Genomic DNA, 16,799 nt, shown 5'->3' with positions numbered 1-16,799 from the left:
TACTACAGAAGCTGAAACACACAAGCCAACAGAACAGAACTGAAAGGGACCTGTGGCACAACCTGTTAGGGAAAGGGTCCTTGAGCCAGCAACATTCTTGTGATGTACTGTTACCATAATCTTAGTTACACCAAAATCAAGTTTCCCTGGGGTCTCCTGGAGAATAAAGAGACCTCGTGAGTTCTGAGTGGGTGATGAAGATGGGACTTAGTTTTCGTAAGCTTAAATTAACTCTGGGCATTAGTGCCAATTTGGAGTTTGTTAGTTAGAGGTATAGGTTTCACAAGCAGAAAGAACCTATTTTGATCTTCTAGTCTCACTTCCTTTTTTAAAACATGCCCTTAAACATGCATACTTGTCTAGAAATTTGGGCAGACAAGTTTTAAACAAATCAGGACAATTAAAAGAATCAAAACCAATGAGGAAAGGGGAAAGGAGAAAACATTCACAGGAAATAAGGGAGGACAGGGAAGGACAAGCAAGGTACTGCAATCATATCCATCAGCCATGGGCAGGTCAAGGATGAGCCATGGCAAAGTAGAAGAGCATACAGAGTGGGCAAAAAAGCAGTAGGAAAAGAAGGATTAAGTCCTTCTCTGCCTTTTATGAATTGTGATGGAAACTAAATACACAAAGACTCCAAGCCAAGCAGCATTGTTCCAAAGAGTTGGTATCTTCATAATGGGTTCCACACTGAGAGCATGTGACTGAAGTCAACAGGACAGAATGTTAGCCAGGTGCCTCTATCATCAACCTGATCCTAGGAAATGTAGGTAGAAGTATTCCTGAGAGGACATGAAGAGTGCAGACTAGTTTCATACTCTACAGCATGAATAAATATTTTAATTCCAAAAACTGTCTTATCACCAATGGATCCTCAGTTAAGAGCAAGTGAAAGGGCAATATATTTCATTCTGTTAAGAAAAAGTAAATTGCCACAAAGTCACTATGTTGTACAATTTCATTGAATTCTGTAATCTAAATAACTGTTAACAGGAAAGTGGAAGAAAACCAGGCTTTTAACGTTAGTTGAATCAACTGAATTGCTCGCTGCAAACTGGTTTTTCTTGTTCCTCCTTTTTCTATTGTTTCTGTATGAGCACTGACATCCCACCAGCAACAACAAACAACGTGAGCAAAGTTACTCCTGACTCCTTCATTACAACACAAAGCTGAGGACTGAAGACCAGCTGCCATCACCTACAGCAGAGAGGCATGTGGTACTATGTGAGACAAGCTTGGTCTACCTTACACAGCCTCATCAAGTCCAGAGTTGAATTCAAATAGCAGACACTGTTTCTCTGGTAAGACTCCCAGTTACAGCTAAATCAAATTTTCTTTAGCAAATAGTTTATTCATCAAATAACACAGCTTGTGGTCAACCAAACCATTCCTGGAGCTGGATCAAGCTCAAGCATTTTTGATTAACAAAGTGGATTCTGAGCTTACCCAAAATAATCTCTATACTTTTTTCCCTATTTTCTTTTCTGGTTACAGTAGAAAATACAAAGCAAAACAGCACAAAAACTAATCAATAATATGCAAAATCCCATGCAGGAAATACCAACAAAGCTAAAATTTTGGGCAATTGTTCAGCTTTCTCTTTTCACAGAGAAGTGCTTTATATACAATGTCAAGCCTTTATCTGACTGACAAGGGGTAACCAGAAGAAACGGGAGGACAGTTTTTGAAAAGCATTTCTGGATGCCAAGTATCTTCTGTGCTGAGTTATTTTGGAATGATGAATAAAATTCAGATTAAAACAGACGGTTCTGAGTCACAGATATGAGAGGTCATATTCTTTCTTCAATATCCTATTTTGCAACATACTTCTTCCTATTTGGCCTGCACTGACAATATCTACTGCTGTTCCCATATGTGTCTTCTCCGGATCCCTTTACCATCATGATTAGCTTTCCCACATTTTCCTGTTTCACAGATATCCTAAGTGCATGGAGATATTAATTTCATTTCATTTCAACTGAGTGCATCCAGCACATATGGCTTGCAGGACAGAGCCCTAGATTCTCACTTTTCTTCAGATCCCATCTAAAACATAGCTCCTTTATTGACTTACCCTGTTTAAATGCCACTTTCCGTTCTGAGTAACTCTCCAATTAAATTATATAACTACAATTTGCAACTTACTAGGGGGTCAGAGATTGTAAAAAAGAGCTGCAAAAGATGGTAGAGAATTTCCAATTTGGTTCAAAGCAGAGACTTTTGCAGTACCATGGGATTCTTTGGGCCCTGAAATACTGGTCAGATATTACCATATTTAAATTCTGCCACGTACCTACAAGTCTGCCTGTCCAATCTTCCTTTGGTCCTTGTCAAAAACTGTTATCAGAGGAGACTTTAAGAGCATTCCCCAATCTGAGAGCGAACTAACAGTACTCCTAACCTATTTAAAGATAAATCTATAAACCCTGTTGAAGTAAGTCAGATTAAACAATCATGAAGGGGGGGAAAAAAGAAAATAAAAATGTCATTATCAGAGAAATATTAGTAACTGTCTGGAGTAATCTTAGTAACCACGAATAAAACTTTTAATAATTTAACCATTTAAAAATTAAGGATAATTTGCATAGTACATAGCATGGCAGTGAAGCTAAACTCATTACTATTTGTAAAATGAACCAAAATCCTCTGACAGAAGGTGATACAGAAATCCAAGCTCATCATCTTGTATTCCTGCTGTTCTATCTGCAGTCAGAAAGTTTTATGTGACAGTACAACAAGGCATAATAATATATAGAGTCTTAGACATCCACTGGGATTACAGCATATCTTAAACTTCTCAAATGTTCTGAAGATCCACAAAAGTCAGATCAATAAACTTAAGAATAGATCAAAATGTCATTAGGAAAGCATTCAAATACAGAAGCCCCATTGTAAACAAAATAATAAATACATATTCTGGTCCAAGCCGCTATTGCAATATCAAATCAAACAAAGATACAGATGTGACACATTCTCATAGCTCTACCACAATAAAATAACTTATCTGAGGGTCTTTATTTTTCCCCACTCTGTTGTATTTTACAAATTCCTTGGCTGAACAATTTTCACAAAAGACTCTTCTTTCTTACAACATAGATAGCACAATTTTCAATATGAGTTAGTTTATTTGAGAACAAGCTAGAACTGGTCAATACCAGGTTCCTAAAAGAAATCCTATCACAATCCCCAAAAAGGAAACATGTGACTGCTTCCTTGTTTAATCATATTTTATTTTTAAACAGATTCTTCTCAAATTTACGCTTACCACATATTCAGCGACAACACCTTTGTAAATCTCATAAAATTCTTCCACATTTGCACGCTCCATGTTGAACTAAGAAAACAAGAATGTTAGACAATCTGCTTTAAACAATTACAAAAAAAAACAAAAAAACAACAGACAGACACCTCTTCTTAACCAGCAAACATTCAGCATACTCTTTTAATTTTACTAGGTAAAAGGAATGGCTTTACAGCTGCAATATGAAGTTTGTCAAAAACTTAGCCAATGATGTCACAGGCCACATAGCACACAGTATCTTCTTCCACCTTAAATATAAGTAGACAATGTAGTGTTGGCTGATGCCACTAAGACATGCAAGAGGATCTGCCTGTTGCACAGTAAAGGAAAGGGGCTATGCTTCATTTGTGGGGGGGATCTGAGTCATAGGGGGATTTCAGATCTCGAGACTTTCACAAAAATCAAAGGGCAGGACTTACAGGACTACTCTTGGGAACAATCTCTGTGCCAACTTCCTTCAACTGCTGAGGGTGATCACGGTGTCAAAACCCTTTAAGTATCTTTAAAAACCTTCCTCTAAATTCATACTAAATATATATTTTTAAAAAATGAGGAAGGATATTAACAATCATTTCTCTAATCTTAGCTAGTACATTTTGTAAAGATATCTCAAATTGCTCCAGAAGAGACAGATATCATTATCCCACTTCTAACTATAAGGAAACCAAGATACAGAGAGGTAAAGTGTCTTGGCTGAAGGTCACCCAGCAGCAAGAAACAGATCAGCTGATCAATCAAATAATAAAACACAAATATCACAAGGACAGTGCTGATCCCAAAACACTGCTACACAGCCTGCACAAGGGTTTTGTATCGCACGAAAACATCTGTGCATTGCTGTGAAGCACACACAGCACTTCTCCAACTTCTGTTTATCAGAAAAAGATACACAAAAGGAAACCTACCATCTGCAAAGCTGAGATCTGAAATCCTTTACTGATGATGGCTTTTATAATCTTTCCAGCTAGCCCTGAAGAAACACACAAAAGACAGTATTTAATTTTAAAAATAAGAATTTACAACTGGATGGTATTTATGCCAATATTTATTGCCTTATTTTATATTTATTGCCTGTTTATATGCCTTATTTTCAAACCAAAAAAACCAGTGTTTGTGTAATGCTGTGAGAGGAAGGAGAGAGCAGAGCTGAGTTCACATACTTACACATGTTCACTCTGAAGTGACGTGTTGATGATTTCAAACAACTAAATTCCATGCAGCTGTTGAAAAGAATCTCTACCAAAAAAAGGTAATTAGTGAACCCTTTGCTTTTCTCAGATCAACTGCAAAACATGCAGTTGCTTCAAGATCAAGATTTATACTTTTAATTAAGTTCCACCGGCAATACTGATGCTTAAACAGTAACCAATTCAGGGCACAGGCTGCCTATTTTGTTGGTTTTATACAGTGTTCACTACAGTGGGGGTCCTAATTTAAGCTAGAAATGATACAGGATGATAATAAATATTCCCAACAAATCAGCACAAAAGTTCATGTCTTCTACGGGAAAAACACATTAGTGCAAAATAACCTACTGCTTCTAAGGTTATAATTCACAAATATGTTATTGTTTATCATACTGCTTGCTTTATTATCCCCAGAATGCATCCTCAAGGAATGAATGACATTGTAAAACAAAACACTAAACTTCAGAGAACAAGAACCACTGATTTTCCACTTAATGTGTATTTTAGATTTGCCTGTGCTTACAAGATCAGGCCATTTGAAAGATTATGTCAGCCAAGCACAGTACTCTCTGTGAATGAATTTCATAGAATCACTATTTTTATAGAACGTAAATGCCTGTCCCCTAGTACAATTTGTGAGAAACTACACATTTCTGGACATTTACTCAGAGCGGAATTAATCATAGAAGAATACCCTGTAATGAATGACAACAGCAGGATTTGACTCCTGGTCTTTAAATCCTTTTATTAACTAGCCTTTAAATTGGAGGATTTTTTCGCACTGCATAAATTTAGTGGATGAGAATAAAACACATCTGGTGTCTAGGTTCTAGCATTCTCAAGACCTAAATTGTACACAGTCTGCTAATAACTGTAGCATAGGACTGGTGAGCTTCCTACCACGTTAAGACATCAGTGGAAGCTCTGAGAAAATGAGACTGATAGTTGGAAAGCTTTCAAAAATTGTATTTACAAGTGAAAATGAAAAAAGATGTCCCTGAAGTATCCCCCACCGTATTTTCACATTAAGGGTTATGTAGAAAATCCTTACACATATAAAACAGTGCATACTTCATCAAAAAAATCTTCAAACTACTAAAGGGAAAACTTGAGATTTTGGTACATACTCCGTCCACACAGCTCCTTGAGCTTACAGAACGTAGAAACAAGTGGAGGCAGGTGCAGTTCCTGCCATCCCACTATACTGTTACACCATGGCTCACTAGCACTGATAAAAGTTTCCTTATAACACTCCTGTGAAACCAGGAAAATATATTTCCCTTTTTTTTCAAGGTGAAAAAAAATAATTGCAGCAGCAAAATGAAGGGACTTGGACAGGTTTGCCCAGGAAATGCAAGACCACATTGGAGAAAGAAACCAGACCTCTAGTTTCTTTTTGTTCATGCTGCTGGAAAGGCTGGGCAGCTCAGATGTTTCCACACACAGGTTCCAGTGAGGCAGCCAGCCTACAGTCTTGACTTCAGAGATGAATGGCCAGTTTATAAAAAGATTAAGTGACTTGCTGTGGATCATTCAGGAAATAAATAAATGAATAAATAATCCGTGACAGAGCATAAACATTTCCTCATTCTTCATTTTCAGAGCCAATACTCCAGTCAACAGCCACTGCTTCACAAGAAACCAACACAGAGGGAAGAAAGGGCAGTGGCAGAAAAATGGCAACTGCCACTTGCAGGGACAAGGCTACCTTGGCATGAGAAAGCGGCTCTGCATGACAGATCTCCATTTTACACTTTATCAGTCAAGAATGGGCCACTCGCATAGGCCTTCACAGCTGTCAAGAATCTAATTAAAATACTCATCAGGTATCAGTTTCTGGGATACTATGGAGATCTGCTTTTTACAGAATTTTTGTCCTCAGCAGTTTTACAAGCTGTAAGCAAAATCCATGTTTTAGAGAAACAAAGGGATACTCAAATATTCAGCTTTCTGGGCTATTTCTCTACTGAAGTAATTAAGATTCTTCTTCTCTGTAGAGAGAAGACAGGCTCCTTTAATGATAGAAATCAAAGTAGGAATGTGTTTTGCATAAAGGCCTTTAATACAAGGTTCATTTAATAATTAACTCTGATAAACCTATCAAGATTTTCCTCTACATTGTATTCCTGAGTTCACTCTCACTCATCAGAGCAACAGAGCACCTTGTTGCTCCAGACAGATTGCCCACAACGGCAACACCGAAAAGGTTTAACCAAAGGAATTATTGTCACCATTGTACACAGATAGATGTCTTTCCAAAAGAATTCAAAGTGCCTTGAGGAACAGGCATGAGATTTCATTTATGTTTGCAAAGCGGGATGTTAGCTCCACTTCCCAGACATGGGAACTGAGGCACAGGAGGATAAGTGAGTTGCCAGTGGCAGCACAGATCTACAAATCCAGTGACTTTGCCTCCCTTGTCCCAGTTTAGGCAATACATGTATCACTTCTTCTAGGGACACTTCCCTTTCAAACTCTACCTGAACCAAAATAGAAACAAAAAGCATAGAGGCAATCCCCAAGCAACAGAAGAATGGAAGCTCACGCTCAGTTTGGGATCTGTTTCAGGCTTTCAGCCAGTTGCCTGACTGAATTGGGACGTGTCCTCTCCTTTGTGGGCAGATAAGGCTGAGGAAAGAAGAACTAATTACAGAGTGCCATTTCAGCAGCTTTCAACAATTTGTTTTCAACTTTAAAACCTAGATCTGTAGTGAAAAAAAAACTTTTTAAGGACCCTTTGAACAGGGCCAGTGCACGTTTAAAATGTGATTAAAGTAAGAACCCAAATCAAAGCTGCAGATTAGGCACCAGTTATGACGAATTTTCAGTCACAAAGCCCAAAAGAATCACAAGCATTACTAAATACAACTGGGGGAATTTAGTACTAATCCTAAAAAATATGAGAGTGAGACAGAGAGAGAGAGTGTGTGCACACGCTTTATGTCTCCTAGGCAGCATTATGTTACTATGCACCTAATACAGGACAGATAATCTTCCAACATATTTTAATCAGACAAAATAAGGCACCAAGGCCTCATCAGTTACATTGATCTTCTATAATTTGTTGCTTTACAACACACAATATTTGAAAATTGTACTTCATTAAGAAGCAGAAAGTAGTAGGGAAGACATGAGACTGAAAAATGTTACAACTGTTTGCAGAATTATGGATTGGAATAAAATAAAACAGTTCATGAAAGTCACTTTTAACCTAACAGCACTTTAATTAATAGGATGTAACACCTGTGTTACCGGGACCTGCCAGTCCCAGTGCACTACGAACCACCAGTCCTATGACTAGGGATGTAACATTCTCTTCCCTTTGTTCTTGGCCTGTTTCCCAATTTAACCATTCCACTGTTAAAAGCTTATTAGGCAAGACATTAGACTGCCTTCAAAGCAAGTCAAAAACTAGCTTCCTCATCTCAACCTCTGTATGTCATTTTTTTAATACCCTTCCAATAATTAAAATAATTAATTTGGAACAACAATAGTTTTCTGACAGGAATACACAAACTGCCATGACTGATCAGATCAATGATCCACCTAATCCGATAATGTATTTCTAGAAGCAACCGGTACCAGATGCTTCAAGTAGCGCTAACTGTAAGTAGCAATTTCATTTCATGTCTATTTTTGACATTTTAAAATGCAATTTTTCTTCACAGTATAACAAAATTATCTGATTCCTTATTGCCAAGTGTTAAGGTCCTGTCCCAAAACTCCAGAGAATCATGATCAGGCTTGACTCTGAGCAAAGTCCTTTTTGAATTCCAAAAGAGGAGAAAGTAGGACTCAGAGCTAGGCCCTCCTGCAACGTATTTCAGTTGAAGTTCTCACTAATCTTTGTTTCAGACAACATTGCAAAACACTGTGCAGTAGGAAGCTGACAGATGTCCTTCTCAAAAAGTGCACTTCTTCCCATCAGTTGATCAACCTGTCTCCTGAAGAACAAGGTTTATCTATGTCTTCTCTTAGAGAGTTTTTTCTACTCAGAAATAACGCAACTCTAGGCATTCTTACTATGCAACATAAATACACCATTTCTAGACTCCCCAAAAGTTTGGCCATAGCGATAATCTGCAGCTATTGATCTCCCAGCCTTGCTGTGTACTATATGAAAAAGGGTATCTAGTCATTTTTGTATTGGTACTCTGGAGCACAAAGAAGTGAGTCACAGAGGGACAGAGGGTCTCCTGAGTGACAGATGCTGGGCCAACAGAGAAGAGAAGAGGAGCTCAAAAGCTACCCAGCCTAACCATGAGGGGGAAAAAAAGACAAGTGGATGCAGACAGAAGATAAAGAGGAACATGTGAGGAAACAATGACATCATATTGTTCATAGTGATAGAATCCAAGATTTTCCATCATTCCTCATTTCTCTCTAAGCATTGTATTAAAGAAGAACCTTAAGAAGTTTGAGAGGGCAGCTTTACAGATATTTATGGAGAACTCTATCAACACTGCAGCACTGGTGAAAATCTTTACAAACAATAGTCATTTGAAAATACTAAAAGGTTGAAGACAAAAGATATCACCACTGCTTTACTGGAGAATAGAAGTTGGCATTTTGCTAGCACAAGAAAAATTATGCATACAGACAGTAAATCTTAGGGGACCTTGAAACCAAAATGGCTGAGCATTTGATGTGACTGAGAACAGGAACCAATAGAAAGATTCAAAGGGGGTGGAAGCTTCAAAGGCTTAATCCCAGCTGCAACTTTCTGAACCGCTATGAACAAGGCAAGACCACACCTGTGAATAACACACAGGGCATTAAGACACAAAATGATGAAAACGTGTAGGAAAAAAACTGTTCTGGGAGTTCTTGCATGGGAACAGATGGGAAGAGTCACACTTAAAATTCAGATACAAAAACCCATACAGAAATTCAAGTCAAAGATCACAGCCAGGCTACAGAAAGTATCCAGCAATTTGGCTGTGCAGTGTGTGCCATTTCAGAAGGGAATTTGAGGAAGAAAGAAAGATTAAGAAGGAAAGATCAATACCTCTGCAATAGTTATGCTGAACTCAAACTGATGGTTGTACGTTTACAAAAAACCAGAAAGGCTTAGGTTTCTGTCTTTCATTGTTCTTGTGCTAAGAGAAAGCTTAAAAAGAAATATCCGGTTTGTTTTTCTTTTTACTTCTTTCTTTTGAGTTGTTCACTATCTTGTACTCCTTTAGCACATCTACTCTGATTTTTATTCACTTGAAAAGAATATGGTCAGTCACTCTGGCCAGGAGAATGTTTCTATGGCTATAATGATTTTCATTTACTTTTGCTTATTTCTCGAGCGTGAACAAAACTAAACATGGTATTTAGTTGAAGCTGTACCACTGGATTATATGATGGCATTCAGTATTAGAATTCAAACCATTTGTATACTTACTAATATTTCTTTCTTTTTTCTGGTTATCCCTGCTGAACACTGTGCATGGGACTTTTCACGAATGGTTACAGTTACAGAGAGGAAATGGTTAAAATTATGCCTTGTAGTGTGCATTAGCCCATAATTATAAACATCATTTTAATCTACTATTCCACTGTCAATTAACTTAACTCTGGAGGTTAAAACCCTCAGGAGATCCCTTATAACCTACTCCAGCCTTTACTAATTTTATATTCCACTTCCTGTTGAAGGTTTGCCAACTCACTGTCCTAGATCAATAGTAAATATACTGTAAGCTCTATCATTTATTTTCAACTTGGCAAAAGACTATCACATATTCCTACATTCTGTGTCTTGGCTCTTTTCAGACCCAATACCCTGCCTTTCTCTTTATGCTCTGATTTGAAAAGGGCAGTAAGAGAAGAGACTTCAAGATATTTATCTTTTGCTCCAAGGTACCGTGAAGTTAGACTATATATGGCTGCATTTTTTTAACTTTCCTAAAATGTTCTCAAAAACTTCTGGTAACAGAGGTTCCATTACATCCTCAGGTACCAGGCCAGTGATATGAAGTTTTCCTTAATGATTACATTAAATCTTCTTTTGTCTAAATTAGTAAATATGCACATATTTTCCAAATTCACTTATAGAAAGCTGTATATCCCTGTCTTCTCCACCTCAGGTTAAATAAATGAAACCCTTCGAGTTTTCATCAAGTTTTCATTGGCTAAATCTCTTATTCTTTTTGATCTCAGTTGATTATGTTATTTTTGGAACAGAGTGCCCAGAAACTGGACATGATACACAAGTTGGGTTCTCACCAGCACTGAGCAGAACTAGTTACTGAAAAAAAACCTAAACAAAGCGTGTCCAACATTGTGAACACTGACTGTGCTTATGATATATCACTGTTCCAACCATTTCTCTACAGGCTTTTCACTGATACCCTGCCAGTTCTTCTCTATTTTATATTTGTGCATTTATTTTCCCTCCTCCATGGTAGTGCTATGCAGTTGTTTATATTCAGTTTCATCTTCTTCTCATTGCTTCATTTCTGCAGTTCATCAGGAATGTTCTGAATTCTAATCACATCCTCCAAAACTGTAGTAGGTGCTTTGTACCATCTGCAAACACTGCAAGCAAGCTCTGTCCTTCCCCATCTGTGTCATTAATGACAATATTGACAAGAACTGGCCCACAGATGGGTAACAAGATTTCACTTATAAAGCCCTTTTAATTTGATGTGCTCACGTCCAGTCCAATGTTCAGGAAAACATTGAAAGCTACACAGATGCCTATGCTGCACAGATCTAAATGTACAAATTACTTAACTAAAGGAAAATTTTCGTTTCCTAACAGCAAGGGACTTTGATGAAGGCACTGATATTCAAGTGAATTAGACTATCTGTCTCTGTTTTACCTTCCTTTATGGAACGCATACTTAGAGAATTCAGAGATCAGCAAAGCATATTTTCCTTCAAAACAGACATGCTGGTAAATGTCCATCATATCATCACTATCTAAGTGGTTTAAATGAAATTATAGACTCTTGATTCATCAGTTTCCTTGGTATGAAAGAAGTTTAATTAGCCTGAAATTCCCTGGACCACTCTTAGAATTAACTTTTCTCTAACCCTTTAAGAATGAAAATCCCAAAATGCAGTAATAAAGCACTCATTCCTAATGTCTTTTTTTTTTTTTATGTTAACAGCATCATCCCTGCACAGAGATGATTTTCAGCAACAGGAGCACCACTAATATAAGTCTACTGAACACTACTGGGAAGCACTCTCTTTCCAGTTGTAGGAGGATACTTATAAGCTTCAGTAAGAATTGGCTGTGCCATTTGATCTGTTTTTTCCTCTGAAGTATACCTCCTCCTCTTCCTTCCAGTCTCAAACTGTCAGAAAGGATTTCCAGATTCAGTTCACCTCCCCTCTGTCTTAATCAATTCAAATGTAAAACATATTTTTCATACTTTGAAAAAATAAATATCACTTCCCCACTAGCCACTGAAATCCAAAGTCAGTCTAAGTTGGGAAGCCAATGCCAAGCTGCTAAAACTTTATGCAGGAAACAATCAAGAAACAACATAGGCTTGGTTTCAAAAACAAACATCCCAAGCAAGGAAAATCCATCATCACAACTACAGCAAATAATTTAAAACACAGATAGAAGTGGATGGACTACTGTTCTCATAGAAGCTAAATTTTTTTCTAAAAAACGGTGATAAAGTGGTAAAGTAGGTTACTTTTATTTTAATCACTTTTTCCTAGCTTCTCTAAAGAGAACAAAGCCAACAAACCAAAAAAAAAATCCCAGCACCACCAGACACCACCAAACACTTCAACACCCTATATATAATATATTGAAGGAAAACATAAGAAACAAAGTGCATTTAATTTTGCATAAATACGTCTTCTGTCTGGGCAAATCCGTCTGCAAAAAAAAGCCTGCATCTGAAAGGGTAGTGCTTTACTAGGTAGTTTTCACATAATTGCAGCGCTAAGATTGCCATGTTGCATGTGGGAATATCCAGAGGTCACATCTCAAATGATCCACTGTACTTCTTTGAAGCATCTGCAAAGATTTGTGTTCATCCCACTTTTTTTTCCATTTCCAGATTCTATCTTCAAATGGTTCCTTCCAGACTTCTAATTGGTAAGTGCATCAAGGCTATCACTGATGCGCCTTTGTACTCAACCTGGTAGACAAGATACAAGGAAAAGTTCTTGCCTACGATGAGAAGTCCACAGCATCTGCCCTTCACCTTTCTATTATGAATACTTATCACAGACAGAAGATATGCTTTCAGATTCCTTATGAGAAAATTGCTTTCCTCATTTTTTTCTCAAGTATGAGAAAGCAGCTTTCTGAAAACCTTGTTGTACTACTAAGTTTCCTGAAAATCAAAATAATTAGTTACTCGAACAGGGTGGAAAAAAAACCACATTTCCAGAGTTTGTTTACAATTTTTAAAAATCTTATCTAATGAACACAAATCATAATGACAAAAAAGAATGATATAGATACCTAGTCCTGAGAATGATGCAGATTTGCACCTCTTTTATCCCACTCTCTCCTTCTTTTCCAGCTTATTTCCTTTCCTAACTACACATATGTAACTATACTTAGCACACTACAGAGGTCAATTGGACATTTTCACAGCGATGTCTTCTCTCTTTCAAAAAGCAACAAGTATATTGCGTGTCAGGAACAGCTCTTCAGCTGTTTGCAGTCAGACATATAATCTACTAAAACGCTGGGTTTTAGTCCTTTTCTCCCCACTCTTTCTTGTAAAGTAACTTCATTTGAGATCCTACATAAGTAAACCCTGTTTCTGTACTTGCTTGAGACTGAACTACTGTCCTTGGTATTCTTTTTGTCAAAGATAGGTTCACTTCTGGAGCGAGGAACTGCTCTCTTAATTAAAATTTTTCTAAGTCTTCGCATAAATAAGAAAATATGATTCTTATGGTTACCTGTCATGCAGCATTTTGTTGATCAATATAAAGGTCTATGAATTTCTAAAGCAGTCCAGTAGGTATTAAGTTAAGATAGGATCGCTCTCTAAGATTTATCATCCACTCAGAACAGGTCTAAAACCACATTTCCACAGAATCTCTCTTCCACTTGGGAAGAACCCACTTCTGCTCCTTTTGTTTTGTATAAGACTTAAATTTTAGTTGAAGAATAATGTGGAAGACAGCACTGTAACTTTTTAAATTATTATTACAAAAGAGGGACAAAGGTTTAACTTACCAGCAATGTTAGAACAAAATCTCAAGCTTAACACGCACTAGGAGAACAAACCTGTCTGGGTAGCCAGTCTCACATCTAGGAGCCCTCAAGACCATAGAGGCTTCCTTACCTCTAGGCAGGCCTTTCAGTTTGTATCAGGTTCAATGACTTCCTGACTAGCAGTTTTGCTTTTCAAGTTCGTGGCACAGTTCTAGCCCCAAATTTTTTTGGCAAAACTCTGACTTTAGGAGAACCCAGGTCTCAGCTTGGGAGTGCAGAAAAGGAGGGCAGGATTTCACCTCTCAAGCTCTGTGCTGTAACCTAAGTACAAAATGTGAAATATAACAAATTTCTGACCTCAGCCTTTATAACCTGATCATCATCACTACTTTCATCATTTTTTCCCTACTCATTTTTCAAAGGGATTAAGTAAAAGCCACTTCAAAGAAACTTTAAACCAGTCATGAAATACCAAATTCTAATTCCTACAGCAAACATGACTAAACTGTTACACATAAATACATTAAAATTAATCCCACCCAGTGATCTACAAGATGCTATTTCTGCTGACAAAACAGTTGAGTCATAACTGTCCTCAGGGCATTAAACTGAAGTTCATCCCTTTTGGTGCATTTACAATTTTGGCTTCTGAACACTACTGCTAATACCTCCAGATCTAATAACATGAGGGGAATTACAAAACAGAGAATGTCTAAATGATTGCAACTGTGACCTTGTAACTGCATTATCAGAAGCTCCAAGCACAAGAAGCAAGTGGGTTACAGAACGCAGATCCACACTAAAACCCTCCAATTATTAAACAATTAAGCCCTACAATCCAAATCAACACACTGAGGAGCTGTGCTTACTAGTTACCATCCTCCTCGACTGAAAACTGCTCTCAGAAGAAAAGGAGGAGGCTAAAAGACACTGAAAAGTGTGGCACATTCTAGAGACATCAAACCACATTGTGTCTCCCCGACACACCCCTGGTCAGAACAAGTCTGCATGGAGCAGCATCAGGTTACTTTTGCATTCTTTCAGCTCCCAGTAAAGAGGAATTGGACTGCTCTTGCGAACCGTCTTCAGAGTTAAAATACAACCACCTTGCCACTGCCAACTTTCCAGCCAGCCAGGGAAGTGCTTCATCTCCACCGGGAGGAGCCGCTAGAGAATGAGCTAAAGCTGTCTAGTCCAGAGCGCTGGGGTACATTGCCTTCAGCGGCCTTCCCAGCTGTTTTCCCATCTCTGATCCTCCACAGAAGATGTTATGCTGACACCAGACTAACAAAATAGCTATTGCCTTCCTTCTTTAAGAGGCACGTATGATACACGTTCCTAGAGGGCCAGCAATACCACCCCTCCAGCATTACCAGCACCCTTGACAGCTGAAGTTAAACTTCGCATAACTCCTCTGACACCCTTTATCAGGCCCCAGGGTTCCTCAGACACTTTCGGTACTCTCGCTTACAGGACTTACCACATGCGTGAGCGTTGTTGTGCCATGTCCTGCTGCAGGTGGCCAGGCTGCGCTGCTGCGGCTGCCTAGCAACAGATGTTTCTGTATGCCTGTCAGGAGAGGGTCAGCAGGGCCAGAGATAAAACCAACAGTGATTTTCCACTGCTTTCTCGCTGGATAGGAACCCTATAAACCCTCTATGGTAATCAAAGTCAGTTTCTAAGAAAGGACTCTGAGAATTAACCAGCGTAAACTAGGTATTAGATCCAACCTTTTGACAGCAAGGTAAGCTTGCTGAAAAGCCTCCTAGCTTACAGCTGTGGTTAAAGAAAACCATCTTCCAGGATGGAAAAATAGAAGATTTTTCCTTCTAAGAATCAGTTATGCAATGGACTCTGGAGGAAAAAGAAACACTGGGAAAAAGGACCGGAAAGCAAAATTCAAAGCATGAATTCGGTCAAATGTTTCTGCAGAAATAAAGACTAAAGCTCCATATGAGCTCAAGTATGGAAGTGAAACTTCACATAATTGTAAATGTGTAATGAGCATCCATGGTAATTAGATAATCAAGTTCAAAGCCTCAGCAGCGCATAGGAAATGGCAAAAAGGTTTATTTTTAGATACTCGATACTGAAAATTTGTGGAGCACAAATCAAATCTGCAATGCATAAGAGGCTCTGCTGCTTTGACCCACATAAATTCCTCTTCATGCCTCTACCTCTGCCAAACTGCCTTTTCACACTGATGGCCACACAGGATTGCCTTTCCTCTCCAGCTGCTGTGTTTTCACTTACATTCTCCCCACCAGAAACAGCAGGGTGGACAGCCACAGCTAGAACCTCTGTTGCTGGGGGTTGCTGTTGCCTACTTTTAAGACCACGCAGTCTCGTACATGCAATTTTGCCAAAAGGGCAGCTCACTACTTGCTATAGCACCTACTTCAACTGAGATACAGGAGATGTTGCTGGTACAACCAGAATGTCTCAGGTATCACTGAAGACCATTGCTAACAGCCATCAAAAGGGAGACGAGATGAGCAGGGCCTCCCCACTCGTCATGGATCACTGAGCCCAAATAGGTCAGCCCTTCCTTTCTCAAACTTTCTGCCTACCAATGCACAATCCGTGGGGCCAACCTGCTCCACTGCCATGTCTCTGCTCTCTAATCCCTAAAGCCGGGCTTCTCCCTTCTTGTCTGCCTATTTCAGACAGGCAGCTGGGAGTTCTCCTGAGCAGATTGTTCGGTCCCCCCAGACCCTTTCAGCATGCTATTCCCTGACTCCAAAACAGTCTGCACGGGGAAGGAGGAATGGTGGCATTTCTGTAGAGACAGCCTGCCACTGCCACACAGCATGCTTAAAACTTTAAAAACTTTAAAATCTATAGGAGGCAAAGGCTATGATCCTTCAACTTGAAACCAGGTGGTTTAATCATAAGAGAGTAATTTCAGAATTAAGACTTCCAAAAACTGTGGCAAAGCTAGGCACAGCTCTCTACTCTGCTGCGCGTGGTTCTTCCAACTGTGACGATGCAAAGTGCTTTATAAGAAGACCAAGTGTACCAAAAGAGATGCCACTGAGTGATGCTTTTGTTGTTACTCACAAAAATAGGCTGAAGAAGAATACGAGAAAGACTAAGGAAGAAAGAAGAGGATAGGCTAAGAAAGCCAAATCCTCTCCCCTGCAACACTCCTGTCCCATTGGGCTGAGGTTGGAGA

General features: G+C 38.7%; 1 protein-coding gene across 5 annotated transcripts in view; it reads right to left on the bottom strand.

The window, feature by feature from the left end:
- NME7 (NME/NM23 family member 7) overlaps positions 1–16,799 on the bottom strand; it is a 94,405-nt gene that overhangs the window by 38,151 nt on the left and 39,455 nt on the right. For all 5 annotated transcript variants that reach the window (XM_072882787.1, XM_072882750.1, XM_072882759.1 and 2 more), the window contains 2 exons: positions 4,210–4,274; positions 3,269–3,337 (listed from right to left, as the gene is read on the bottom strand). In XM_072882787.1, coding sequence (XP_072738888.1) covers positions 3,269–3,337; positions 4,210–4,274 — 134 coding nt within the window. The remainder of the gene's footprint in view (positions 1–3,268; positions 3,338–4,209; positions 4,275–16,799) is intronic.

The sequence above is a fragment of the Ciconia boyciana genome, chromosome 1 (genome assembly GCF_034638445.1).
Source record: "Ciconia boyciana chromosome 1, ASM3463844v1, whole genome shotgun sequence".
In the NCBI taxonomy this organism is placed as follows: Eukaryota; Metazoa; Chordata; class Aves; order Ciconiiformes; family Ciconiidae; genus Ciconia; species Ciconia boyciana.
This window is presented reverse-complemented; position numbering and strand designations above follow the sequence as displayed.